Source organism: Sorex fumeus, unplaced genomic scaffold, assembly GCF_029834395.1.
Source record: "Sorex fumeus unplaced genomic scaffold, SorFum_2.1 ptg000044l, whole genome shotgun sequence".
Classification (NCBI taxonomy): Eukaryota; Metazoa; Chordata; class Mammalia; order Eulipotyphla; family Soricidae; genus Sorex; species Sorex fumeus.
Genome location: NW_026606101.1, coordinates 28,045,997 through 28,072,582, shown reverse-complemented (window position 1 = coordinate 28,072,582; position 26,586 = coordinate 28,045,997). Strand labels below are relative to the sequence as shown.

Sequence of the window (26,586 nt, the reverse complement as noted above, 5' to 3'; positions counted from 1 at the left end):
ATGCCCGAGAGGATTCCTGCCCTCCTCTCTCCACCCAGGGCTGGCAGCAGCTGGCACAGCAAGCAGAGTTCTGTGGAAAGCCGGGAAGCCACAGATTGTTCCACCTGAGCCCTGGGTGATAATATCTCCCCAAATCCCCCAGCAGGGCCTTTTCAGCTTTCCTTCCGTGTCAGTTTGACTCTGTCGGTTCAGAAGGAACATTTAGAGAATAGAATCAATGTTTGCTAATGAGCATACAGATGTACATAGGAATAGGAAAAATAGGAGAGAAAATCTGAAAAAAGTGACTCATCAACAGAATTAGTTAACTTAACAGGTCAACAGGTCTTAGCCAAGTTCCCTAACTGGAGGGCAAACTCGATCTAAATCAGGCTCTGGGAACAGCAGTTTCAGTAAGAGGAATGAATGAGCAAATGATTATGGAAATAGTTCAATACAGAGATGCTGCAGCGAATCCCAGAAGACAGCAGCTCGTGGGAGATCTCTCTGGACCCTGTGCCGAGCCAATTGCACCCGGGCTTCTCAGATGGAGTGGGTGTCCCCTCTCCGCCCGCTCCAGATGAACCCCCAGTGGCCACAAATTTTCAGAAGAAAAAACCCAGGTATGCAGGAACAGCCTCTGAAGACTCCAGCCCACAGGGCAGCGGAGATGGCTTGTCCCTTCTCATCTCCCCGCCCCTAAGGGGGTCCTGGCTGTCACACACTCAAACTGCCTCGGGTCATATTTAAGTGCACCACCAACCCTGATTCAGAGACTCACAAATGAATCTCAAAATGGATTACCTCCCTATAGTAATGTCTCTAGACCCCAATCGTTTACATATTTAGAATTCCAGGAGTTCTCATGATAGTCATAATAAGCAATAGAAAAGAAATGATCTAGAATCTGTCTGTGGCAGGCAGGCTTGATCCATGGTGGGAAAATTCGAAATAATGGTAGTGGGAAGGTGTAATGGTGGTGGGATTGGTGTTGATATACTGAATAGTAATCAATTAATGTGAACAACCTTATGAAAATAAATTTTTTTAAAAAAGAAATAACTTTTCTGAAAGTGCAAATAATTGTGATGATTCCAAGAGCAAACTGCTATATCGTCCAATTTTAAAGTCTCTGTTGAATATTTTATATCCTTATCATTCGAGGAAGTTGAACTAGGTTATCTTTACAACATTCAGATCAACTTAAAGACTAGTCATCAGCATCCAGTTCTATTGTTATTGACTGGATATGTTTGACATCATTTCCTCGCTGGACATCTTGACCTTGGGAAATCAGGAGGAAGCCAGCCTTGTCACACCTAGAGAGGACTTTGGCCATTCGGGGCCAGGAAAACATTTTCTTGTGTGCATATTTGCTTATCAGACAATGATGGAGTGATTCAGTTTAGCTGTCTGTCAGCTCCACTCGGAAAGCTCAATGAAAGTGTGAAGTGAAGGGGAAAGTTCAGCATAATCCAGTTCACCATTCTCCAGGCAGTGGACACAGTCAGCACTACAAAACAACCTTTAAAAGAACACCTCAAAATACTCTTCTTCAGGACTTGAATGATACGAAAACAATAAAGCAAGTAGGAATCTTCCTTTCTTAGCTTTCACCCTTCCTCAGGGTGCTTGATGAATTAAGAAGCAAGTTTCTTACCAGAACTCTGGGAGCCCCCAGAGCAGTAAAGGCGGATCCCTCTCCGGAGGAAATAAGCTGTTATATGAAAGCCATAACCTGTAAAGTGCAAGGGGATATCACTAGATTATAAAGTTGCTTGCCACTTAATCCCAGGGGCCCATTTTAGTGCCTGCCACCCAGCATACATTCAATAATTATTTAGCAAATGAAAGAGTAAAAGAAATCCATTGAGAGGAAGGGATAAACATTCCAACCGCTTCCAAGAGGTCTGGTCATAGCTGCTGGGTTGATCTCCTGTGCTTGAGGTGCTTCTGTCACTTGATTTGGAATAAATGAGGATATCTGAAACTAACAAGCCTGAACATCGGGCACTGAAAATGAGTGGATGAATTCAGGCAGGCTGAGCTAGTGCAGAGATCTTGGCTACCTTCTGATACTCATTAATTATTATCTTACTAAAATCACTTAATACTTGCTTAAGGAGTGTTTATTTTACCTATAAATAAGTCACTTCTAATTCAAGGACAGTAAAGCCTTATTATGGAATGAGACTTTAAAATGACAAAAATGAATCCAGAGCAACAGTAGCGATAGTAGAGAGCTTGCTTTGCATACGGCTGACCTGGGTTCGATCCCCAGCAAGGCATATGGTCCCCTGGTAGCCTCCTGGAGTGAGCCTTGAGGACAGAGTCGAGTAATCCTTGAGTGCGTGTGGTCCCCCCCCAAAAAAAGGAAACCCCCACTCCCACCCCAGTCAAACATACACACACACACACACACACACACACACACACACACACACACAGAATTTTTCAATTCACCAGAATGGTCTCAGTGGAAAAGATCAAGTGAGCCCAGTGTCAGCAGGAATGTGGAGTAACTCATACTGCTGGCAGAAGCACAAACTGGAGCAGATACTTTCAAATTGCTTGAGCGGGGGCTGGAGTGATAGCACAGAGGGTAGGGCACTTGCCTTGCAGCGGTCGACCTGGGTTCGATTCCCAGCATCCCATATGGTCCCCTGAGCACCGCCAGGAGTAATTCCTGAGTGCAGGAGCCAGGAGTAACCCTGGAGCATCGCCGGGTGTGACCCAAAAAGAAAAAAATTGCTTGAGCAAAATTGAACTTAAGCATGAAGATACAATGCTCACAGTAGCTAATTTCTGATTAGTTCCAAACTGTTAAGAAACTGATGGACAAATCAACTGCATTTTTTTCCCTTTTTGGATCACACATGGCGAGGCACAGGGGTTACTCCTGACTCTGCACTTAGGAATTACCCCTGGCAGTGCTCAGGGGACCATATGGGATGCTGGGAATCGAACCCGGGTCGGCTGCGTGCAAACGCCCTACCCGCTGTGTTATTGCTCCAGCCCCAGCGTTTTTTTTTTTTTTTAAAGAAGGGACTAGGGCTAATAGCTACTCAGTGAAATAGCACACTATTCCTAAAAATGAAAAGGTTGCTGCCAAAAGTCACATGAGAAATAGATTTCATGAACATGATGGTCACTCAATACCTCTATTGCAAACCACAACACCTTAAAGGAGAGAGAGAGAACAAAAGGAAATGCCCTGCCACAGAGGTGGGGTGAGGTAGAGGGTATGAGGAGGGGGTGATGAGAAGGATACTGGGATCATTGGTGGTGGAGAATGGGCACTGGTGGAGGGATGGGTACTCGATCATTGTATGACTGAAACGTAAGCACAAAAGTTTGGAAGTCTGTAACTGTACCTCATGGTGATTCATTAAAAAAATAATAATAAATAAATATCATATACCTAAAAGAAAAAAAAGAAATAGATTTCCTGAATATATGGTAAAGTGAGAGAAATCTGGTCCAAAGGATTCTATTCCATCTTTGAAAATGGAGACATAATCATTCATCTCACAGTGCAGAGCTCAGCTCAGGAACTTCAGATGATTCACAGGTACCAGCATGTCCCCTCACAGAAGTACCCTTGCTTCCACTTCTCCAGCCCCTTTCCAAGCACAAATTCTTCCATTGAGGACTTTCCTAAAGTGTTCAAGTGAAAACATCCCTCACTAACTCAGTGCCTGTTAATGCCCATTGGAAGAAAGGCCCATCAGGCATCAGGGCACTCAGGTTCGAAGATAGTCCGAGGAAACTTTCACTCTCTGAGACAGCACTTAGGAAATGAATTGGCAGGTGAGGAACCTGCAGGTGACGTGCTCTCCAGAACCAACAAGCTCTCAAGTCTAAGCCTATGATTGTTTTTAATAACTTGTATGCAAAGGATACAGAAAGTTTCCAGTTTCCATTCAGCATCCTTCTGGCACCTCCATAGAAAGGTCTAGAATCTCAATGATCACAGATGTGATGTTCTGTCTACATAAGGTAGAATTCTGAAGCCACAATTGCTTTAGTCACAAGAACTGCAAACAAGTGACAACCATGATAGGTAACCACCACATTTACTGAAATGAAATAATGAAATATTTTTTTCCCCTAACACACTTGAAATGGACTGCATTTGGGTCATGTGACTTTCTCCTTAAAATAGCAAACAAAATATGCACACTGCAGGCATTATTCTGAGTTCTTTAAAACAAATACTTCATTCCTTAGGTCACTGAGAAAGTGGAAATGGTTTCCAATATCTGTTTATTTGTCCTACTCCTGGGGGTGGGGGGCTTCTAAGGGAGGATCCCTTAACAATCTGGGATTCAAATACACACACACACACACACACAAAATTAAAGTGATTTTCAAAGTAATGATTTATAAAGTGAGGCTTCCAAAGAAACAAATAACAACAAAATGAAATCTGAGTAATTCTGCTTTTGTTTTGCCCTGACACTTAACGTTCGAGGTGTTTAAAATTCAGATGGCATGTTCAAAACCTCAAAAATATTTCCCTGTACAAAATCCCCAGCAATAAAATGTTATTATTAGGAAGGGGCTGAATCTAAAGTGGACTATGAAAGCTCCAGCTCTGCATTCAGGAAGCCTGGTATCTAGAGATACCGGCTGAGTGACAACTAAATCCTACTTGGTCAGCTAAACAATGAAGTCTCAGTAGGACACCTTCCCCTATAGAATAATACAACTGTGTAAATTCTAAGTGATTTATTACTGAAATCACTAGAACTGAGTTCATTGAAACCTTTCCCCTACTCCCTCCACTCCCAGAATAGGATTATGTTATGAGAATAAAAAAATAAATAAACCCATGCCAAATAGCACCTACCAGAAAAATGGCAAGTTTAACAACAGGTAAGGAAATATTTGTACCTTCTTAGTCGAAATTCCACTGGTTACAGGAAACTTAATAAAGTTCAAAGAAAACTTGAAAAGAGATTTTCAGTACTTGTTAAATTGTTTCGGTGGCATATATACTGATAAAAACACTGCTGGTAAAATACAATGGGAGATAATTTCATTTATCCATTGATAAGAGGGTGATAAGGATATAATTCTTTAGTTTTTTAAATGAAATCAACTACACAGAACTCAGGGGGCCACTGAGACCTTTTATGTATCCTGACCTAAAGTGAAGCTCTGTTATTTTCTAAAATGAACTGACAGGGCCAGAGAGACAGTATAGGGCATAAAATGTTTACCTTGTGTGACACCAAGTCAGGTGCAATCCCTGGCCTCTCAGGACCACCAGGAATGATCCCTGAGGACACGGTAAGGAGTAAGCCCTGAGCACTACCAGGTCTTAACTGCTAAACAACAAACTATTTAAAAAAAATTAAATAGTAATATGACAAAGAATCTAGAGAGTCTTTGCTTCTCTCCTCAGAATCTTTACTGTGGTCACCTCTATTGGTATTCTAAATTCACAGACCTGGTTATTAATAGGAGTAAAAGGTAGGTTTGGAGAAGAAAGGGTGAATGAGAGGAAGCAAATTAAGATTCTAAAGTGAAAACCTTCTCAAAAGAAAATTAGTTTTAAGAATATTCCAACATTATGGGGCACTTGTAAACCACATTTAAGCATGCTGCTGGGAATATTATCTTTCGACATAGGAGGAGTTTGGGGTTGTAATTAAGACAACTTTGAAATGGAAGGAGCCTTCAGATATATAGATATGTATATATATATATGTACATGTGTATATATACATATATAGAAATAACATCTATGAATTGCTTAATGTTATGAAACCATCAGGTACCAGCAAAAGTCTATCTTCTAGCACAGTTCCTGAATAGCACCCTGATTCATCAGTCCTGTGCTTCTTGCAATCTCTGCTTTGGAAATAACTGATATCCTTGTCTCTATCATTCTACCGACAGTTCCTAACCCCCAGGACTCCCCAAATGACTTAACATTAACTTTCTTCTAGTATACCTGATTGTTCACCAAGCACTAAGTTTCTACAAAGAGGTGAGGAGTCATTAATATTTATGAGAGAAAAAAAGGGTGGCTCACTCAGGTTTTTAAAACTACCCAGAGTTTTGCAACTATTTTATTTTACTTTATTTTTTAAAATTTTCATCTTTTTTATTATTTGTATATTTTTATTTTTTTTTTTAAATTTTTTTATTAGTGAAACACCATAAGGTACAGTTATAGACTTACAAATTTTTGTGCTTAGGTTTCAGTTATACAAGGATCAAGTACCCATCCCTCCACCAGCGCCTATCCTCCATCACCACGGGTCCCAACATCCTTCCCATCCCCCATCCCCCCATCTCACCCTGCCTCTGTGGCAGGGCATTCCCCCTTGTTCAATCTCTCTTCTTTTGGGTCCTGTGTTTTGCAAGAGAGGCATTAAGTGGCAATCATGTTTGGTCTATAATCTACTTTCAGCATGCTCTCCCACCCTGGGAGGATCCTCACAAGACCCTTTATTTGGTGCTCTCTTCTCTATCTGAGCTTCCTTTTCCCCTAGCACGTGTGGCTGGCCTCCAAGTCATGGAGCAAAATTCCTGGTACTAATCTCAGCCACTCCTGGGTGTTAGTCTCCCATTTTGTTGCTTTATGTTCCCCAGATGAATGCAATCTTTCTGTGTCTATCCCGCTCTTTCTGACTCATTTCGCTTAACATATTACTTTCCATGTAGTATACCACTTGTATGTAAATTTCATGACTTCATCTTTTCTAACAGCTACATAGTACTCCATTGTGTGATCTCTGCCTAAAACCATGCACAAAAGTAAGATCAAAATGGATTTATGACCTCGATATCAGACCGGAATCCAAAAAGTTCATTGAAGTCAAAGTTGGCAAACCCCTCCATGATTATTGAAGCTAATGGTATTTTCAAAGATGTCATGCCACTGGCCAACCAAGTGAAAACAGAGGGAGACAAATGGGACTATCTTAAACTAAGACGCTTCTGCACCTCAAAAGAAACAGTGACCAAAATACAAAGACTGTCTACAGAATGGGAAAGGATATTCGCCAAATACACATCCGACAAGGGGTTGATATCAAGGATATACAAGGTACTGATTGAATGCCACAAGAAGAAAGCACCCAATCCCATCAAAAAATGGGGAATGAAATGAACAGAAACTTTCGCAAAGAAGAAATCCGAATGGCAAAAAGGCACATGAGAAAATGCTCTACATCACTAATCATCAGAGAGTTGCAGATCAAAACAACAATGAGATATCATTTCACACCACAGAGACTGGCCCACATCCACAAGAACAAAAGCAACCAGTGCTGGCGCTGATGTGGTGAGAAAGGGACCCTCCTTCACTGCTGGTGGGAATGCCGACTGGTCCAACCATTTTGGAAAACAGTATGGACGATTCTCAAAAAATTAGAATTTGATCTCCCATTTGACCCAGCAATACCACTCCTGGGAATATATCCCAGAGAGGCAAAAAAGTATAGTCGAAGTGACATCTGCAATTGTTTGTTCATTGCAGCACTCTTTACAATAGCCAGAATCTGGAAAAAACCTGAGTGCCTGAGAACAGATGACTGGTTAAAGAAACTTTGGTACATTTATTTTATTTTATCTGAAGTAAGCTGCTCCAAAATGGCTATATTAGAAATTTAATGACTTCATGAATAGGAAATGGAAAACAATAACAAAAAATTCAAATACATTGAACAAATTTCATCTTGGCTTAGGAAGGTTTATTAGTTTATTAATAAGGTTAATTAGTTTTAAGTTGTACTGTGCTCCAATGAGTTAATAGGTTTTAAGGGAATGGGGTGATTATATTGCTTAGTCCAGAGGCACAGAGAGCAAATATGCAAGATGGAGTTTCTACTGTAAAACAACCCAGTTTCACTGTTTTCTCATGGCCAAAATGACTTGCGCTTTCCCAAGGCTGCCAAGGGGGAGTCTATGTACACTAGGATGCATCACAGTAGTAAGTCTTCTTCCAAGGTTGTTATGAGACCAGGCGTGGAGGATCTTGGAAATGTCTCCAGGGGCCTGTGCCCCTATTAGGATGGTCTTGCAAGTGACTACAACTACTAACAGTGGGTCTCACACACTATGGTCTGACTCTTCTGGACAAGCAGTCTTCCAATTAAAGGCAAGCTCTGGAAGGCATACTGTGCAATACAATACTTTATTCCGAGATGCCTTCATCATTCATCATCACTCACAATCATGGAACACTGCAGACATATCTAAAGCTAGAAAAATAGTGCAATGAAAACTCCCCAGTTTACCACTTAGACCTAATGGTAGTTCATATTGATCAAAACTGATCAAGACACGTGCATTTGGTAAATCACTATTTAAAATAAATAAGCATAATGATGCTTCCATTTAAAGAAGACAACACAGGCCTTTTTCCTTCTGGACAGCAAGGTGGCGGCCGCCTCGGAGCTTTTTGGAAAGCCAGGTATGAGCCGGTCTTGACGGGACAACTGAAACCTCATGGGAAGGAGGGTGTTCCCGGCTCGTCCTTCACGCCCTACGGAGGTCACGAGTTGCCCCCCACGAGTGGCTCTCCGGCACAGCCATGGCTCTAGAGCCACAGAGACCAATCTTATAATTATCTGACTCTCGGCATAAATACTTCCAGGCTTAATAAGTAAAATATCAGAAATCCAAAATCACGCGGCTGCAATAGTGGCCACGCGACATCATTTACTTCTTGTAACCAGCTGTAGAAAACAAATTATTTCACAATGCCTTTTCAGCAGGTCTGACTTTGGGGTGTAAACTCTAAATAATAGTGGTGCATCTTTTGTCGAAACAATGAATCTAATCAAAGTAGATAGAGTGTTAACTAGAATTCATCTGCCTCACAGGCATTGGGAGAGTTGGGAGGGGGGTATATTGGGGTTCTTGGTGGTGAAAAATAAGTACTGGTGAAGGGAAATCTGTTTGATGATTGCATGACCGAGACTTAAACCTGAAAGCTCTGTAACTTTTCCCACAGTGATTCAATAAATAAATAAATTAATTAAAAAAAAAACAACAAAGTACAAATTACGCTACTAATGAACTAAGATTATTTAGGACTATTAAAAGCTACTTTGACAACCTTAACAAAAATAAAGAGAGCACAGACTCCCAGGTAACAATAAGAGCATTCTGGGACTAGAGACTTACAGTGAGTAGTATGCTTGCTTTCCACGTGGCCTCCCATATGGACCCCTGAGCGCTACCAGGGAATTCCTGATTGCAGACTCAGGAGTAACCCTTAAGCATTGCCAAGTGTGACCCCAAAACCACATAAATTAATAAAGGCATTCTCTTAGGTCATCATCAAGATACCATGACTGCAATAGAGCATGACATTTCTGTTCAAGTAACCAGCTCTAACTCTTATCTCTTATACTTGTAACTTAGATCAATCTCCTTTTACTAACCCCCATTTTCTCTAGCACCAAGAACTGAACCCAGTAGCCTACATATATGGAGCAAACTCTCATGCTCAGAATATCCCTGTCCGTCCTTCCTTCCTTCCTTCCTTCCTTCCTTCCTTCCTTCCTTCCTTCCTTCCTTCCTTCCTTCCTTCCTTCCTTCCCTCCCTCCCTCCCTCCCTCCTTCCCTCCCTCCCTCCCTCCTTCCTTCCTTCCTTCCTTCCTTCCTTCCTTCCTTCCTTCCTTCCTTCCTTCCTTCCTTTCTCCCTCCTTCCCTCTCTCCTATCCTTACTTCCTTCTCCCCCTCCCTCTTTTCATAGTTCTAACCTTTAACAAGATGTTTAAATCTTGCCTCGAAAGCTAGATTTTGTATTTTTGTGCAACGATCATGATCCTAATTCAGAACATAAACTGCTTTTCTGAATCTCACTTGCCTCCGTACAAATCTTCACCTGTATGCTTTTTTAAAATGCTAGAAATTTACCAATTTAGTTAAAGCTATAATTATAATTTGAAGTCTGGTACAAAAAGAAGCTAATAATAATGTCAGAGAAATCAAATCTTCAATTTGTAGAAACGAAGGTTTAGCAAAGCTAAGTCTCCCTAAGTACATTACATTGCAGTCTTGTCTGTTTTAAGAAAGGGTACTTGGGGGCTCTCTGCTACTTGCTGACCAAGAAGTGGGCTCCATACTGTGTGACCATTCAGACCTGTCTTCCAGAAGCCTTGGCAGTCACATCCACACCCCAAATCTGCTACCCAATTCAAAAGATATTCAAGCTTTACCATCCCAATTAAAATACTGAATGCCCTGAACGAACACCATGACCTCTTAGCACTTGTATTGCAAGTCATTACACACAAAAGGAAAAGGAGAAAAAGAGCAAGAAGGAAAGTGTCTTCCATAGGGGGAGGCTGGGAGTTGGGTGTGAGGTGTTAGGAGATGGTGGTAGGGAAACAGGGGACACTGGTGGTAGGAAATGTACACTGGTGGAGGGATGGGTGCTGGATCATGGTATGACTGAGACCCAGTTATGAACAGCTTTCTAATGGTCTATCTCAAGGACATTCAACTAAAAAAATTTTTTAAAAAGGAATGCGGAACTCATACCCAATTCAATCAGCTTAATCAATGGCAGAGGAAAAAAGGGAAAAAAATAAACAAATAAGTTTATTTGACATTGTCACAAAGAACATAAAGAGAGGCTGGATACAAGTGAAGATCTCTTGAAAAGCCTGGTAGGACCTTCTGAAACTAGTTATATATGTGACCATCTATCCTAGTTCTGCATGTGACCATCATTGATGGTGATGTGTGGGGTTGAAAAAAAGGTATTATTCTGTGGGAACCAAAATATCAATACTCCCATGACAAGTTCAAGAGTGTACACATAGAATACAGTTGGAAAACAGTTTGGTGCATACATGGAATGTTTAGTCCTGGGCTAAAAATTTCACTCTTTACCCAAGACATTAGAGACTCCAAAAACGTTCCCTTGAGATAAAATTTCAAGTCTTTAAATAAGGACAGTACTGGACTCTGAGTCACAGAAGAGCTATGTCTATTTGATGCCAAAACAAATGGCAAACTGGTTAGTTCCACACACCAAAAAAATACATAAAACTATGAATAAAATAATCACTTGGGCCAAACTAAGAAAAGAAAAACAAATTTTCTACATGTCACATTGACTTCATATATAAAATAACTTGTCACATGTTCTATTAATTTCATTTTGTGGAGACTCCCGTGCAATGCTCACGAAGTGTGGGGCCATTCCTGGGGATACTGGCCCTGTGGGTCGGAGAGTTCAATCATTGGCAATGGCAATGTGGTGTTCCGCTTTGAAGTCACCCAAGATGGTTCCACCCAAGATGATGATTCTGGGGGTGGGAGGTATGTGGTGCCAGGGCTCAAATTGAACTGGGTGCCTACCAGCCTTACACTCCTAAGTGCTGCACTATCTCCCAGGTCCCCATTAATTGTATTATCTATGGCAGTGTTTTCACACAGTGAGTGATTCTGTCCCCAACGGGGCACAGGAAAACTTGGGAAAGCGGGGCACAGTAGTACCCTCAGGGTGGGGGTGGGAGTGCTATGTGTTTGCTTAAAGAAGGTAGATTTCCAGAGGGTTACACTAAGACACTAACTAGAGATTTCTTTTCTGAAAAGGGGTGGGAGGCCAAAAAAATCTGGGCACCACTAATCTACTGAAAACATAAATGTTGAATGAGAACACTTCTCTGGAGGCTGGAGAGAGTAAAATGGGTAGGGTGCTGGTCTTGCACATGGCTGATCTGAGTTTTACCCTCAATATCACATATGGTCCCCTGAGGCTCATCAAGAGTAATCCCAAGAGTAAAAATCCTAAGACACCACCAGGAGTGACTAAAACACACACACACAGAGACAGACAGACAGAGACAGAGGCAGAGGCAGAGATACACAGAGACAGAGAGAGACAGAAACAGAGAGTGACTGAGAGCGATAGAGAATGCTAGGGCTGGAAAAACAGTATAGCCTGTAAAGTGCTTGCTTTGCATTTGCTGACCCATCGACTCGTATTCAACCCATGACTCCCCAAATGATGCCTGGAGCCCTGTAGGAGTGATCCCCCAGCTCAGGGCCAGGAGTATGTCCTGAGTATTGCAAAGAGTGATCCCCAAATCCTCCAGCTCCCCCAAAAGAGATAATGCTTTACAGAGCAGACAAAAATGAGAAGAAAACAAATAGAGAAATAATCACTGTAAATTTCTCTCCCATACTGTTTTCCCATCCTTTGTTTATAAAAGTAGGCCTTCAACATTAAATATGAAAACCATGTTTAGATAATATGCAAGCCCAGATGAAATGATATAGAAAATGATGGTTCCAACAATCATAACACTGCCAGACCATGCATAAGGGAGTGATATAATATTGTATGCTTACAAAACTCAAAATTCTCCACAAAATCCTTCACCAACCTTTAAATAATTATTTATATAAGAAACATCAATTTCTAATAAACTATTGAAATAAGGTGGCTGCTAATAGTTTTGTAACATCCTGTGACTACACCAGACAAGTATCTGTCTGTGGTCTTTTGGGGAGTAGGAGGTCCCCATTCCAAGCTAGAGTCTAAGACTATGTGAAGTGAGATAAAGAACTCAAAACCCAACAGACTATTCTAGCAGGAGGAATCATGGAACAAGAGTTCTGAGAAGCCATTGAATCTGCCAGTCAGTTAGGACTTTGGATATATTTTATTAATTCTTCTAGGAGGGGCCTCCCAAGCAATGATGACAGGGTCTAGAGGTCACTCCTGGTGATGGACAACCAGCCAGTGAAATCATTCAATACTAGAGCCTGAGAATGCAATGCTGTTAGGGCTTTGTGATAGGGACCACCAGGGTCACTGTAGTGGAGCTCAAGAGTTCCGGCCACATGCAGCTGTGCTGGTAGGTCATACAGGAACTGTGCCACTGCCCAGGATTGAACCAGGGTCCCGTGCATGCAAGCATGAGCCCTTAGCCACTGTGTCATTCCCCTGGTTCCAGAACCGTGCATGTGTGTGTGTGTGTGTGTGTGTGTGTGTGTGTGTGTGTGTGTGTGTAGACATATGCTCCAGTGCTCATGACAGCTCAGCTCTTGGCTCTGTGCTCAGGTGACCCTCTGCAGAGCTGGGGATCAAATTCAAGGAAAATATCTTACTTTTTACTATTTCTTAGGCCCCATATGCTAAATGCTGAAATGCCAAACAAGAAGACACCACACTTCCCATGTGCAACTCAATTCTTCCTTCATCATTTGAATAAAGATTGTAGAATTAAATGCATATGTGGCAAAACAGAAGAAAAAACCTGGGGCTCTGACCACAGAAAACTGAAGAGACCATACACCTGGTTTAAGAGGGACAGCAGATATTGAACCTCAGCCATCAGCTGCCTAAGGAAAACTAGAGCATAAAAATAACATATTGATTGTGTTTTGTTTTGGGACCGCACCCATAACTTACTTCTCATAGCTTACTTCTGTCTGCACTCAGGGATCACTCCTGGCGAGCCTGGGGACCATCGGATCAGCTGTATGCAAGGCAAATGCCTTGCCTGATATATTTCCACTCCGGCCCCCAGAAATTACATAATGAAAACCTTTCTAGAAAAGCTGAGGATCAAGTTTTCTGTTTGTTTTTTTGTTTGGAAGCCCAACCTGGTCAGGCACAGGGACTACACTTGGTTATGTATTCAGGGGATGCTCTTGGCAGCTGATAAGGGAGCAAACCTAAGGTCTTTCTGCCTTTCCACATGCAAAACATCTGCTGCCATCTTACGAAACCAAGAATTTCAATGGGAAACTTCCCCAATTTTAAGTGAACAATGAATAGAAACTTGAAATACATCGTGCCGACAAAAGGAAATGCTTCTGACGGCTGCTCCAACTTTGCACTACCAGTTTGCGATCTTTCAAGTCCTCACACTTACATGGAAGCTCGCTTTCTGGTATTCTCTTTTTCATAGAGTCGAAGGAAAGCTGGACACCACCAAATGCTTGAAAACAGGTATTCAGACCTGTCCCTTAATCTCATCATGTAGGACATATTTATCTATGTTTAAATAATCTTTTCTGAAACTTCTAAGTCATGACATTAAAAATCCAGTAAAGGATTTAACTCACTTTGGGGCTGGGGTGTGTTGGGGGTGGGGGAGGGATGGTGGGTGGAAAGATACAATTTTAGAAAACATGATTTCTACTATTGTGTGGGTTTTATATTTTGAAAAAAAAAATCATAAAACTGACATTAATTTTTAAAAGGCCTTGAAAATATTGAGTAATATAAAATGTTCTTGGTTGGAAAGCCTGTTATAAAGATGTGAATTGTTCCCATATTTATTTTTTTAACAAACATGGACTGAGTGCCTATTATGTACCAGACAATTCCAATCAAAATCACAATGAAATTATTTTTTGTGTGTGATGGGAGGCGGCAGTTGGTAGTTGCCAAAAATAATTCTAAAATTAATCTAGAAGAATAAACATGTAAGAACAGTTAAAGGGGAAAAAACAAAATAAAAACTGCATTTTATTAAATTAAAACTAATGTGCATTCAATGTATTTTTAAAAACTGGTCAAAAACAAAAAGGTATAAAAGAAGAAATTAAGTCACCAACGTTCTGACCACCCAGAGACAGACTCTTTGTCAACCCTGACATTTCATGTCCTCCAGACCTAGTCTCAAAATATATTTATTTATATATTCTTCTTTTTATAAAAATGGAGTCACATTATAAATGCTGCATTATCACCAGATTTTTACTGGGTGCGGTGGGTTTGGGCTACCTTCCATGGTACGTGGAGCCTATTCTTGGCTTTGTGTTCAGAAGATTATATGTAGGTAGGGGACTGGAGCAAAGCTGGCAACACAGAAGACAACTGCCTCATCTCCTGCACTATTTCTCTGGCCCATAGACCCTAATTTAAAAAAAGACCCATGGGGTCTTGGGCTCTTCGGTGGTGGTGAGGTAAGGTTATACTATACATCAAGACCATAAATGTCAGCACCATTGTAAACACATTAACTTTACTATATATTACATGCATAAGCGTAAAAGAGAAAGTCAAAAAACTCCCTTAACGTTAGGGTATAGACTTTGTGCATATAATAAGGGTTAGTTGAACCACTTTCATTTTTGCCCAAATGAATAACTAATTGAATATTCGTGAAAAAGTCCACACTGATCCATAATGCTGGCTATCATTTTAGCTTCACCGACAGATCAATTTGCACTCTCTAATTTGTCTGAGTTTTACTACATTATAGTAAGTCTTAATAGATAAGCAGCAAGTTCCTCTCCTGGTCCCCAACACTACTTCTATTCTCCATCAGCAGGTCTTGGAGTTATTCTTGCTCCTTTATGTTTTCACATAGCTTATAAGAGACTGGCTTGAGAAGTTGCAAAAAGTTTTGATCAGAAAAGCTATAAAACTATAAGGAAAAAAGTCTTTATTATAAAAATGAGACTTTCTACCCATTTGTTATGGTAAATCTCCTAATTCTAACAAACGTTTAAAGTAGCTTTTAATAAATTTTAAAACATTTCAACGTAAAATTCTTGAATACCCAGGGCCAGAGAGACAGTACACTTGTCTTACATGCTGCAGACTTAGATTCAATCCTAGAAATCCAATATCATCATCCCTGAGCCTACCAGGAGTGATCCCTGAGTGCAGAGCCAGGAGTAAGCCCTGAGTACCACCAGGTGTGGCCCAAAACCAAAAAAACAAAATTTTTGCATGCTTTATTAGATTTGTGGAATTACTGCTGAGAAACCATTTGAACACTCTTTTTTAATTATAATTATTAGTCTGCAGAGTTCCTAGACTTTTCTACACATCATTTACTTGAAGAAAAAAAAATTTGTTCCCTCCTTTTTTTCCTTTGGTTTTATTTTTTTTCACCTCAAGTTTTTCACCTCTATTTCCCCCCCTATAATTGTCTGTATTGAAACTTCTAATTAGAATTGACTGTTGCTGTTAGTAGACAAAATTGTAATGCTCTTGGTTAAAAAAGAAATACATGCTTCTAATTTTCTAAGAAATTTTATCATGAATATGGTTACTTTATCTGCAGCAGATAATATTGTTATATATATTGTTCCTTAATTTATTAACATCATAAATACTAATAGTCTTTGTAATGGTAAACAACTTGGCATGGTGTCACGATCATTTTTTCTACTTTGTTAAGTTTGGTTTGCTAATATTTAGCAAACCTAATAAGTTTAGGATTTCTGCTTTTAAGTTTGAGGGAGAATGACCCGCAATTTTCCTCTCTTTTACTGCCCTTTTCGAGCCTGAGTGTCAAGTCATGCTAACCTCATAAAATGAGCTGGGGATGTTAACTCTTGTTCCAGTATATAAAACTGAATTATCTCATTTTTTAACTTAGAGAAGAATTCATCTACCAAAATATCTGGAACTGATACCCTCTCTTTAAAAATAAATGTTCAAATTCTTTATTAGGCCCTATTCTGGTTTTCTATTTATTCTTAACTCAATTTTGCAGTTTATATCTTTTAATTTGTATGAAATATTCTTTTACATTTCACTCATCTTCAAATTTATTGGCGTAACATTGTTCTCTGTATAATTTATTTTTAATATTCTTATTTCCCTACTAAAATTTCCTTTATTCTTTATTTAACTCAGAAGCTTAGCTCATTATTTTCAGCCTTTCTTCTTTTCTAATATAAGCTCTTTTTCCTTTTGTATTTTGGGGCCACAGCTCAAAATGTATATTATAACACTCTTTACCTTACTGATTCCATACTATAATTTTGACTTAAAGTATGTAGTTTTTTGTTTGGGGGAGGTGGACCCATCCAGCGGTACACTTGGGGATCACTCCTGGCGGGCTCAGGAGACATATGTGGTGGCGAGGTTGGAACTCGCGTCAGCCATGTGCAAAGCAAGTGCCCTCCCTATTGTACGATCGCTCCAGACCCTAATACAAACATGTTTTTTTCTTTTTCTTTTTGGGTCACACTCATCTATGCTAAGGCATTACTCCTGGCTCTGCACTCAGGAATTAATCCAGGCTGTGCTCAGGGGACCATATGGGATACTGGGAATTGAACCGGGTCTGGCACGTGCAAGGGAAATGCCCTACCCGCTGTGCTATTGCTCCAGCCCCCTAATACAAACATTTTTTTCCCCCTTTATTGTATTTTATTTTTTTTTAAAGTTGTAGATTTACAATTTTTTGTGCTTTGGTTTCAATTATACAATGATCAGATACCCATCCCTCCACCAGTGCCCATTCTCCACCACCATGGATAATATCCCTCCCACCCCCATCCCCCCATCCCCCCTGTCTCTGTGGCAGGGCAATCCCCTGTGTTCTCTCTCTCCTTTTGGGTGTTGTGGTCTGCAAAAGAGGCATTGAGTGGCAAACATGTTCAGTCCATAGTCTACTTTCGACATGCATCTCCCCTCCTGGGAGGATCCTCCAAACATCCTTTATTTGGTGCTCCCTTCTCTATCTGAACTGCCCTTTCCTCTAGGATACCCGGCTGGCCTCTAAGTTATGGAGTAATCCTCCTGGTGCTGATCTCAGCTATTCTTGGGTATTAATCTCTTACTTTGTTACTTTATATCCCCCAGATGAATGCAATCTTTCTATGTCTATCCCTCTCTTTCTGACTCATTTCGCTTAGCATGATACTTTCCATATTGTACCACTTGTATGTAAATTTCATGACTTCATCTTTTCTAACAGCTACATAGTACTCCATTGTGTAGATGTACCAAAGTTTCTTTAACCAGTCATCTGTTCTTGGGCACTCAGGTTTCTTCCAGTTTCTGGCTATTGTAAAGAGTGCTGCAATGAACAAACAAGTGCAGATGTCACTTCGACTATACATTTTTGCCTCTCTGGGATATATTCCCAGGAGTGGTATTGCTGGGTCAAATGGGAGCTCAATTTCTAATTTTTTGAGAATCGTCCATACTGTTTTCCAGAAGGGCTGAACCAGTGGACATTCCCACCAACAGTGAAGGAGTGTCCCTTTCTCGCCACATCCACACCAGCATCGGTTGCTTTTGTTCTTTTGAATGTGGGCTAGTCTCTGAGGTGTGAGATGGTATCTCATTGTGGTTTTGATCTGCATCTCCCTGATGATTAATGATGTAGAGCATTTTCTCATGTGCTTTTTTGCCATTCGGATTTCTTCTTTGAGAAAGTTTCTGTTCATTTCATTGCCCCATTTTTGGATGGGGTTGGATGTTTTCTTCTTGTGGAGTTTAACCAGTATTTTGTATATCCTGGATATCAACCCCTTGTCAGATGTGTACTCGGCGAATATCCTTTCCCATTCTGTAGACTGTCTTTGTATTTTGGTCACTGTTTCTTTGGAGGTGCAGAAGCTTCTTAGTTTAAGATAGTCCCATTTATCTATCTCTGTTTTCACTTGCTCGGCCAGTGGCGTGGCATCTTTGAAGATACCATTAGCTTCAATGTCATGGAGGGTTTTGCCAACTTTATCTTCAATGTACCTTATGGTTTCTGGTCTGATGTTGAGGTCTTTAATCCATTTTGATCTTACTTTTGTACATGGTGTTAGGCAGAGTTCTGAGCCTATTTTTTTGCATGTAGCCGTCCAGTGATGCCAACACAATTTATTAAAGAGGCTTTCCTTACTCCACTTCACATTACTTGCACCTTTATCAAAGATTAGATGAGCATATGATTGAGGAGAGATGTCAGTGTATTCAACCCTGTTCCACTGGTCTGCAGTTCTGCCTTTGTTCCAGTACCATGCTGTTTTAATTATTACTGCTTTGTAGTACAGACAAACATTTTTAAGTCCACAAATTGCTGCAGGTATGTTTCCCAGCAAGTCCTTTTTTTTTTTTTTTTTGGCCAGCTAGAATCTTTATTCCATTCCAGAGATGGAATGCCCGCTGGGGAGGACTGTAACCCACAGCTCTGCCAGGCCCCAAATCCAGTCCCTCGGGGGTGGGTGCATGGCCCTCTGCAGGGCTGGACTCGGCTTCCCCATCGCTGTCCCCTGGGTCCAGGAGGCCTGGCCCACCGCCCCAGGTCTTCTTGAGGGTCTGGTCTGTCTCTACTCGGCGGGTTCTGAGTCCTCTTGGCCTGCAGGGAGGAGGTGGGCTGCTCTGCTTCTTGTTAGGGTGGACAAGGCCGCTAAGGACAGAAGGAACCGGGTCACTGGGGACATCACCCAGGTCGTGGCTCAGCAGCTGCCAGTACCTGGGGCTGTCCTCAAAGTGGGTCTCAGGCTGCTCCTAGTGCCGCACGTGTTCTTGATCTTCAGCTTCCCGCTAGCTTGTCTGGTGTCCCCACAGAGGTGGCGGAAGGCCTCATGTTCTCCACGCAGGGCTGGGAGGGGGTAGGAATGGCGTCCAGGTCCCAGCACAGAAGAGCCTATATGGGGCCCAGGCACGACTGTGCGAGTCACATGAAGCGAAGGATAGTGCCTGGGTTTGGGCACTTCCGGCCCTGCCCACCAGATGGATGTATGCTCGAGGGGCTGGGGGCAGGTCAGAGGTGAGCAGGGCACTCACGTGGTTTTAATTTTTATCAGTAATTTAAAATATTTTATGGATAATTTGAAATATTTTCATATTTTAATTAAGATTTCTTTTTGAAACATATGCTATGTATGAGTATACTTTTAATTTCCACAATAGCCTCTTTGTTAAATTTTAATTGAGTCTATTATTGTCAGAGGGTGTGAATTGTCTATGTAAGATATTCTTTCATAGTTGAGGGGCTTGCTTCATAGTCTAATGTGGTCTTGTTTCATAACTATTCCCTGAAAACTTGATTTTTTTATTAAAAAATTATTTATTTGTTGAATCACAGTGAAATACAAAGTTACAAAGTTGTTCCTAAAGGTCCAACACTTGTCCCTTCACCAGAGTACATTTCCTGCCACCAATGTCCCCAGTTTCCCTACCGCCCCCCCACCATGGCTTTCCCTTCCATCCATGGCAGGCATATCTCTCTGTCTCTGTCTCTCTCTTTCTCTCTCTCCCCTCTTTTGGGCAGTATGATTTGAAAAGGTTATGAATATCCCTCCAGAACCAGCCACAACCATGCTGAGACCACTCTCCACATGCATGAAGGTACCAGCAGAGGAACAAAGGCATGTGGGTCCCGGGGCTGAGATCTCCAAGCCTACTCGGATCAGGGCTGAGCATCCTCCACCCAGATCCTCCATCTTCCAGTAGGCAGGGGTCACACTCACCAACTGGCCCCCTGGCGCCGTGTAATCCCATCAACGGCCAAGACCCAGAGACTATAAAACCCAGCTCCCGGAAGTGCACGGCCACAAATGGCGGCCACGCAACATCTTACTATCTCATTCTTGCTTTGACAATCTGGCAGGCTACAGAGTGTAGCCTGCCCATGCGGCAGAGTCTGGCAAACTCCTCGTGGCATACCCAATATGCCAAATACCAGTAACAATGATGGGTCTCATTCTCCTAACCCTGAAAGAGCCTTGAATGTGGCACTTTTTAGAATCTCAGGGCTAGGATGAAGGAGACGTTACTGGTGCCTGCTCGAGGCAATCAATGAACAACAGGATGATCGTGATTTTGATCATGATGAATATCCCTTTATCTACTTTAAAAACTCAGTTCTTATCCAGAGTGATCATTTCTACAGATTATTATCACACTGGTCCCTTCTCTATTCTAATTGCCCTTCACCCCACACTCACTTGTGGCAAGTTTCCAACCACTGGCCAGTCCTTTTGACTCCTGTTTTTCCTGGTCTTGGATATTAACCTCATATATATACATAGCACTATAGCACTATCGTCCCGTTGTTCATCGATTTGCTCCAGTGGGCACCAGTAATGTCTCCATTGTGAGACTTGTTGTTACTGCTTTTGGCATATTGAATATCCCATGGGGAGCTATTCAGGCTCTGCTGTGTAGGAGGAATACTCTCGGCAGCTTACCAGGCTCTCCGAGAGGGACGAAGGAATCGAACCCAGGTTGGCTGCATGCAAAGCAAACACCCTGCCCGCTATGCTATAGCTACAGCCTGATTTTATATATATACACGTATATATGTCACTGTCACTGTCACTGTCCTCCTGTTGTTCATTGATTTTTTTGAGTGGGCCCAGTAACGTCTCCATTGTGAGACTTTGTTGTTACTGTGTTTGGCATATTGAATACGTCACGGGGAGCTTGCCAGGCTTTGCCGTGTGGGCGAGATATTCTTGGCAGCTTGTCTGGCTCTCCCGAGAACGGTAGAGGAATTGAACTTGGGTCGGCCATGTTGGCTGCATGCAAGGCAAATGCCCTACCAGCTGTGCTTTCGCTCCAGCTCAATGTAGTATTATACATACACATATATACGTATATATACATATATATACATATATCTATCCCACAAATGAATGCAGTCATTCTATATCTATTCCTCTTCTTTGACTCATTTCACTCAGCATGATATTCATGTCCATCCACTTATAAGCAAATTTCATGACTTCATTTCTTCTAACAGCTGCGTAGTATTCCACTGCGTAGATGTACCTTTGTTTCTTTACTTATTCTTTGTTTTCGTTACCCAAGTTTGTCCACATTTTTACACCCCTCTTTATCCAGTTGCTTGTTCTGGGCACTTGGGTTGTTTCCAGATTCTGGTTACAGTGCTGCAATGAACATAGAAGTGCAGATGGAGTTTCTGCTGTGTAAAACTTAAATTTCTTTTTTTTAAAAGGGAATTCTAATCTTCAAAGTATGTGTACTGACTTACACTTGTTAAGAGGTTTACTCAAATTTATATCTTTTTTGTTTGATTAATTAGCAGAAATAGGATTAAAATTTAAATCCCTTTATGATGGTAGGTTTACTAATTTTGCTTTAGTTTTGTACATCGTAAGTGAAATTTTAGAAATTATTATAGTGAATATAAGCTTAAAGTGATTAAATGCTAAGTGAATTAGTCTTTAATCAATTTTCAGTGCCTTCTTTATCTTTACGGGTTTATGTCTTAAAGGTATTTAGAGTTTGTATTAATATACTGTGGTTACTTTATAGGTAACTTTTAACTTGTTTGCTTTTTCCTTATTTTTACTATAAACTTCTGAGCTCTTATGTTTTAGGAATAATTTGTAAGTAACATGAATAAAATTTTTAACAACTGAGCCTTAAACTCCATTGTTGGTCAACATTTGACTGTGATTATCAATAAATCAAAGCTAGTATTTGGTGTTAATTTCACTGATTCACTTTTTATGATTTTCATAAAACTCTTTTATTATCATCTTAAATTTGTTGTCTTTTATTATCATCTTACTTTACCTCTATTTCATTTAACCTCTTCAACTTTGAAATTTATAAGTCCCCTTTTCATTTTTGTAGTACTTATACTATAACATACTTAATAAGCATTTTTACCTAACAAGGCAGGTTTGTCCATATTTTTACACGCCTCCAAAAAGAGTTAAGACCTAAGAATCCATAAATCACAGAACCCTAGTATCTGTCAATTCTTTCTAGGATTTTTATAGGTGATTTTTTAGGATTTTCTATAAATCCTAAAAATTATTCAACTTTATAGTTCAGTTGCATCCAGAAGGTTAGTATTTTCTTTGTTCACAGTTGCCTGTCTTTCAGGCCTTTTTCCTGGCATCATGTCCTGTTTCCTGAAAAACATCCCTTGGAAGTCCTTTAATAAAGTTTTATGAGTAGCAAACTTGTCAGCTGTATGAAATTCCTTTCTTTTACCTTTCATCTTGAAAATCAATTTCATACAATAAAGAATTCTAGGTTGAAATTTGCTTTTGTTTTTGTTTTTTAAATTTCAGTTCCATGAAGAAGTTATTTCAGTGATTTGGTTTCCATTTCTGCTGCTGCTTGGTTAGCTTTACAGAAATGATCTGTTAGTTTCTTCTGGCAGTCTTTAAGATCTCTTTTAAGTCTTTGGTGTTTGTGAGTTTCCTGCAATATGTTTAGTTCCTTTGAAAAAAAAAAATTATCCAAAGACATGTTGGGCTTGTCTGTAAAACCTGACACTAACTCCTTCACTAATTTTTGAAACCCACTGGTCTTTTGTACTTCTATTTCTGCCTTCATGCCCTTTCCACCATTTTTTTTTGGTGGGGGGGTGGAAGGGGTCATACGAGCAACGCTCAGGGATCACTCCTGGCTCTGCACTCAGAAATTACTCCTGGCGGTGCTGGGGGAACCATATAGGATGCTGGAGATTGAACCGAGGTAGTCGCATGGATGGCAAATGCCCTAACCGCTGTACTCTTGCTTCGGCCCCTCCACTTTCTTCTTAGGCTGAATCCATTTTCCCTTGCCCAATTGTGGCTATATTATGATGAACTCTTGACTTATGTAATATAGTCACACTCTATCCCAGAAGAAAAACCCAATTCACATGACCACTGATACTTATTTCTAGTTCCATTTGGTAACAGTTCACCAATTATCATTTCCACTTCCTCGCATCTCACTCATATTGGGAATATCATCCATCACCAATGTAACAGGTTAACTAGAATTGCCAGAGTTCACAGCTTTCTTATTTACTTTCAATTTTTATTACAAATAAAAAAAGATTTCACTTTAGATGTTTATAATTCTTTGTATGTCTGTATGTTCTTTGTTCATTTCTCAAAAGCTGCAAAACCTTTTTTTTAAGTTTGCTCTTTCCCTGTGTTTTCAGAATGATTCTACAATGAATTAATTAATCCTTTAATTAAAAGCATTTCACCCAGCTTATCATTTATATTCCAACTACATTGTATTCTATAGGCTATAGAATACTTTCCACATTTTAGTCACATACACATACTTTTATATTCTAATATATAACCTTTCCTTCTTGCCAGAATAAAAAGAAATCACTTTCATTAACATTTTCTTATATTTTTGTCCTATATTTAACTCAGATCACAAGCTGATCTACAAAGGTATTCCTCTAAAGTGCTCTTGGTTTATTGCAAATACTTTAAGAGTTGTAAAATTTACATGAAAAAAAAAACAGATTTTCAGCTTCTTTAGAAAAATCAAGACATTTAGCACACAGCCTGCATCTTCACTATGGTATACAGTGGCGGAAGCTAGTAGAAGCTACTGCAAGACAAATGGGTAAAAGCAGGGATCATAGTCATGCTAATGAAAAAGGGACACACTCAAGGCAAACTTTAGAGATAAAATCAGAGACAATTTTTGTTGTCAGCAACCAACATGCGCAGAAAGGGATGAATTCCAACAATGAATTTTCCAGCTGTGTTAATTAACTATGTAAATGGTGAAATGCCTAGAATCAGAGAAGGTGTGGAGTGTTGGCAAGATAGTGAACCAACTTTAGATGAAGAGCCAGTTCGAGGCCTGGGAGAAGTTATCCAAGTATCAAGCAGAAATCAAGGAGGAATTTCCAAGAAGTGCAGTTTGAAGATGTAGACTGAAGCAACTCTAGCCAAAGAGCAAAACAGGTCCCAGCCAGAGCATACCAAGTGACAAATAAAGAGACGAAAGAGAGAACCGATACCCAGGGATCAGCCAAGAAGGTGAATCCCACAAAGAACTGACGACCAACTGGAGTTGGGGAGATGGTTCACGGGCTGGATCACAGGCTTTCCAAGCTGCAGTCAGTGATCCCTGGTGCCACATGGTCCCCTAAAGTGGCAGGGAGTAACCCTGAAAAGGATGGCAGGTATAGTCTTTGTGCTGCTCCGCCACCCTCCTCTCTCTCTCTCTCTCTCTCTCTCTCTCTCTCTCTCTCTCTCTCTCTCTCTCTCTCACACACACACACACACACACACGAAAGAAAAAAAAAACCACAGGCAGCAAGAGGGATTCTTCTTAAAGACTCAAGTCTTGGAAAAAGGGGGTTGAAAACATTAGTATTCACAAAACAAGACAAATTACTAAGTGTTGGGAAGTATGAGGAAGGCTGACAGCATTTCTGAGGTAGTTTTATGGAGGAAAATGAATAAAAGCAATAAAGCGATGTGAAAATGCAATCATTTTCTTCTAGGAACATGGGAAGATCAGAAACAAGAGACAGCCTGGGAGCTTCAGGGCAAGCTACAAAATTAAAGGAAGATCATTGTTTTGTCCACATCGCGCTCCTGTTTTCTTTCCCCAATCTCCTGCTGGTTTGCTTAACAGGCAATGTCATACAGAGATGAGCCAGGCATCTGAAATTGACACGCATCACTGCTTTCTCCTCTGGTGTTTTAACAGTCTATTTTCTGACCAGTTTTCTATTCAGCATCTGTGGCAAATGTTCCTCTTAGAAATGTCGAAGTCATATGGGATTTGCATGTCATTTTTATAAGATGTTACGTTTTCTTCCCATTTTTGATGCATTCAAATGCTAAACATTGCTAAAGTTTATCATTAATCCTACTATCTTTCACCTATTAAATAAACTACGATGAATACAAGTAAGCAATTATTTGTCTAGAGTGTTTTCCGTTTTCAAGCATGAGTTCACTGCTCATATCTAAATCATTTAGGGAGTCTGAATCTCTAAGGCGGGGGTCTTTTCCCATCATGCAGATGCCTACATCCAGGAAACTAAGAACCTGAAGTACCCAGGGGTGGGTGCCAGAGAACTGAATTTCTTTTGAACATCTACAGAGGATTCTGATGTAAAGTTCATGTTTAGAAGTCACAATCTTTTTCTGTTGATTTACTAAGAAATACATAGCAAGTTTTGCCAGTGGAATAGTGGTATTTTGCAGAGTTCTTGGAAGACAAAAACAAAATGCAAGCTCTGTAAATGAATGTAGGAAAAGTTATTCTAGTTCCTTAAACACAAACAAATAGGTCTTTAACAGGAGTACTATAGCAACAGTGAAGAGGCATGGGGAGAAAGCTAATTTCTAAGGTACTCAAGGCCCAAACTACCAAAGCAATTTATGAGAAGCCAATGCATATTAGCTCAATTATTATCACACCTCTGGAGGATTTCAAAGAAAGGCCCCATGCCTTTGTTTTCTTTTCCCTCTGTCTCCCTCTCTTAACTGCCTGCTATGTATCTTTTCACAGAAAGAGAAAAAAAATTATCATCTACTTTTATTTTTTATCTTCCCCAAGTTCTTAGAGTTCACATAAATAAGTCATATTGATGTATAAAAGCAATAGCACAGGGGTAGAGCATTTGCCTTGAGCAGAACCAGCCCAGCAGAGCCAGCCCAACTGAGCAGGGTTCGATTCCTCGGCCCCTCTGGGAGAGCCTGGCAAGCTACTGAGAGCATCTTACCCTCACGGCAACGCCTGGCAAGCTACCCTTGACGTATTCAATATGCCAAACACAGTAACAACAAGTCTTACAATGGAGATGTTACTGGGCCTGCTTGAGCAAATCGATGAACAATGGGAGGACAGTACAGTGCTACAGATATGTAAAAATTAAACTGATAGTTCTTCAATGATATACTCTTAATAAAGATGGTAAATCAGATCCCACATAAACTCAGATTTCAAAAAGAACTCTTTATGTATGCTATGACTCAGGTTTTACTATTTCCGGACAGCTACCTTGATACTCTTATCTTAACTGTCCATTTAAAGCAAAGCTGAATATGCAAAGGCGTCTTTCTAATTTTGGTCTTCTTATATAATATTCACTGATGATGCAAATGCCAAATGATCACATCTAAAGTACTGTGTTATAACCATAAAGCAGAAGCTCCATTTATACAGATTTTTAATCTAAA

General features: G+C 40.5%; 1 protein-coding gene across 2 annotated transcripts in view; it reads right to left on the bottom strand.

The window, feature by feature from the left end:
• The window catches only part of SLX4IP (SLX4 interacting protein), a 237,844-nt gene that overhangs the window by 36,921 nt on the left and 174,337 nt on the right, over positions 1-26,586 (bottom strand). For both annotated transcript variants that reach the window (XM_056121714.1, XM_056121715.1), the window contains exon 5: positions 1,640-1,717. In XM_056121714.1, coding sequence (XP_055977689.1) covers positions 1,640-1,717 — 78 coding nt within the window. The remainder of the gene's footprint in view (positions 1-1,639; positions 1,718-26,586) is intronic.